The following is a 3,741-nucleotide window of genomic DNA, read 5'->3' on the forward strand; positions in this document are numbered from 1 at the left end:
ATATATATATAAATATATATATATATAGTGAAGCCAAACAAAGAAGAACATGAAAAACAACAACACGAGGACGTGGTACTAGTGATGTATTATCAGACGCTCAGGAATATATATATATATATATATATATAGAAAGAGAGAGAAAGAAAAGCTCGAATCACTGAAAGTACAACATATGCTAAAGACGTCTACAAGGTGTGATATCTGTGCGTGTGTGCATCATAATTATATTGATATAAATCAGAAAACCGCAAGTTTGTCTCCCATTAACGCCATCTTTGTCTCATTACAGCATAAACACGAGTTTGTGTGTGTGTGTGTGCGTGTGTGTGTGACGTGTGTACGCGCACACACACACACTTTATAATTGTGATTATGCGTTAACATACACAACCAAAATATCCCATTTATCACCTTATCCAAACAAATTTTAATTCAAAACGACGGTAATGGTTACTAAGTCAGTGAATTAATGAACAGGCATTCCTTCCCCTGCCGTAGTTCAACCATTAGATAAATTAGAGAGAGATTAAAAAGAAAATGATGTGTGTGTGTATGGCTTGTTGACAGATAAGTTTATTTACCTGGCGATCACTGTCGCTCGACCAGCTCAAAATAACAACCAAATTTCACAAATTACGCAACAGACATCAAAAATGTATTAAACAATACAGGCACTGATATATAAAAGTCTTTGATAGTGTCTGTCTGTATGTGTCTGTGTATATAATATTTTTGTAATTTCCAATATACACTCTTGTGTGTATGGGTTCATATTCTTTTACTCTTATTCGTGTGTGTGTGTTCGAAGCGCGTATGATGCCTGTGTCTAAGATTAAACTTACCATATCTTCTGTAACCATGACATCGTTGAATTCCTCGAGGACCTCAACCCAGATGGAGTGCAAAATACGGTTAAAGTTTGCACTGACGAGGTTTTGGTTTAGAGTAACGAGATTCTTGTCAAGGTATTCCATGAGATCCACAATTGCCTGCAAGTAAAGAAACCACAGGAAATTAGCGTTGTGGAATCGTAATTGTGTATTCTCACCTGTTGAAGTAATAACTATATTATAATCTTTATTGTTTATGACGATAAAGAAGATGATGTTGATAACGATAACGATGAAAATGATGATGATGACAACGACGATGGTTATGACAACTATGGTATCGGTGATGGTAATGATAACAGTGATGATGATGATGATGATAAAAATGATAATGTCGATTAGAGATATATTTGTGATAAGGGGAACAGACATTAAGTAAACATATAAACATCACTGTGAATTTATGACATAAGGGAAACTAGTCTCTTGTTCATTCTTTAAAAAAAGCAAAGCGAGAAACAAATCAAAAAACAAAACGGAAAAAAGAAAAAAGAGAACAGAAACACTGTAAAGATAACTGCTGACTGAATAAAATAGTCTAGTCTATTAGCCGTCGCTTGAAATGCTTGAAATAGCAGCCAAATAACTCAATCCACTGCGGTAGTTTTAAGATGCAGTACATTCCATACATAGCAAATAGCCACTCAGAAAATGGATCGCCGTCTGTTTCGATACTAAGAAGAGAGGTCGATCAGATGAAGACTTGCTCTTTGGATTTGCACATAAGTAACTGAGTACTCCATAGGTATGTGTACCCTTAAAGTAATCACCAGGTACAATGAGCGTGAGAATGTGAATTCAGGTTGAATCTTTATAAGTACCAAGGGTTATTGTGACTTAACACTCGATAAAAATCAAACACTTTTTACTGTACTTCCCACACCCAACAACCAGATTTATTTTATTGAACTCCTAAAATGGAAAGGTAAATACGACCCAGTATGATTTGAACTGATAACGCGAAGAAATGAAGTTAAATATCACAAAATATTTAGTTTGTAATTTTGCCAATTCTATTATAATCATTATCATAACATATAGCTGGCATAATCGTTACCACGCCAAACGAAATGCTTAGCGGCATTTCGCCTGTCTCTACGTTCTGAGTTCAAATTCCGCTGAGATCGACTTTACGTTTCATTCTTTCGGGGTCGATAAATTAAGTACCAGTGAAACACTGGGTTCCATGTAATCGATTAGTCCCCTCCCGCAAAATTTCTGGACTCGTGCCTTTAGTGGAAAGGATTATTACAATATAATAAATACAGACATAAAAAGAGTATCCAAACACAGAAGCTAAGATTACTTGAAGTGAACAACAATATTTCCACAACACTGATATTTCTATACCACAAGATACAGTCAGGTGACATATCTTAATGTTTGTTTGTTAGCATAGCCAAGAGAGAATTAATATGAAAAGACAATGACTTTTCTAAGTTTTTCACTCCAGTGAGATTGCGGTAGTTGATATTGTACAGCTGTAGGTCAATGTTTTATAAGTAAAAGTAGGCGGAAAGCTAATTCCATACACTTGTAAAGTTGGACGTGGTAGGCTTGTGAGGAGGAAACTAGTTTAGTAAAGGATCACACAATTCAGACGCACTAAGCGTGGCAGATTTAGCAGAGGAGATTAACTCCTGTTGCTGTTTATCCCTAGGTCAGCCTTGAATGAGTAGACCTATGATCAGGAGCATTCCAGCCGTGTCAATAATCCAAAGTGTCTTTTTATTAGACAGTGGAATGTTCTTTGAAGGAAATTTGACCGCTATTCCTAGGGTAAAAGGGATAAAGACCCCCCCTTCGGTCATAAATGACCATAGGATTGCACCTAGAAAGTTCCACTTCGAGGAACAGGTCCGTGCAAGGTTGTTTATGGAAGATCAGCAGTCGCTCTCGCATACCAGCCTCCCACTTCAACGCCATTGATGTTATCCAAGGAAAAAGCAAAGGTTGAAAGAAAGTCAAAATTTAAAAAGATAATCTTCACTATAGGAACAAAGCCTGAAATTTGACAGAGGGACAAATAGTCGATCACAACGACACAGTACACAACTGGTACTTATTTTATTAACTCCGAAAAGGTGAAAAGCCGTAGTCGACCTCGGCGGAAACTGAACTCAGAACGTAAAGACGGACGAAATGCTGCTAAGCATTTTGCCCGTCTTGCTAACGATCCTGCCAGTTCGCCGTCATAATAATAATAATGTGAAAAAGGGAAGAAAACGAGAATTGATGTGACACTGGCACACGGGTTCATTCTTCTGAATCATGGCCACTTCAAACAATGTTCCGTATAATATAACATAACCCTAACCTACAGTACATTAACGTATTGATTACCTCATCTGCAGGGACAACATCGGGTGTCCAGTTCATATGGAATACATCTTTCTTGATATCTGGACGCATCTGTTGATAATAGAAAAGTCAAAGTTATTGGTAATTCATACACATATATATATATACTGTAGAACATGACAGTACGATTGCACCATTGCACGAGTAATTTGCAGTACGAGCCGAGATTCGTGCGAATTCTTGACTTAAAGTATGAGCGGAGACCCGCAGTACGAGCACACAAATCGTCTCATCTTTAAGGTAATTCAGTTAATAAAACCAGTTTACACATTTCTTTTGCTTTCTCTTTTTTATAATTGTCATTTTACTTATAACTACACCTTTTCTGTTTTAAAACCCATAAAAAAAAATTTTTGAGTGGTTTTGTGGGGCTGGAACGGATTAATTATATTTTAGTTAATTTCAATGGGGAAAATTGATTTGTAAAACGAGTAAAGTAAATCGTAAGACGAGCTCGGTTACGGAACGAATTAAACTCGTACGAGAT

The 3,741-nt window shown here is 36.6% G+C and overlaps 1 protein-coding gene across 2 annotated transcripts in view; it reads right to left on the reverse strand.

The window, feature by feature from the left end:
• Window positions 1-3,741, reverse strand: part of LOC106870527 (BAI1-associated protein 3) — a 1,007,871-nt gene that overhangs the window by 41,248 nt on the left and 962,882 nt on the right. For both annotated transcript variants that reach the window (XM_052968680.1, XM_052968681.1), the window contains exons 28-29: window positions 3,237-3,305; window positions 846-992 (exon numbers count right to left, since the gene is read on the reverse strand). In XM_052968680.1, the coding sequence (XP_052824640.1) occupies window positions 846-992; window positions 3,237-3,305 (216 nt within the window). The remainder of the gene's footprint in view (window positions 1-845; window positions 993-3,236; window positions 3,306-3,741) is intronic.

Source organism: Octopus bimaculoides, chromosome 6 (genome assembly GCF_001194135.2).
Source record: "Octopus bimaculoides isolate UCB-OBI-ISO-001 chromosome 6, ASM119413v2, whole genome shotgun sequence".
Taxonomy (NCBI): domain Eukaryota; kingdom Metazoa; phylum Mollusca; class Cephalopoda; order Octopoda; family Octopodidae; genus Octopus; species Octopus bimaculoides.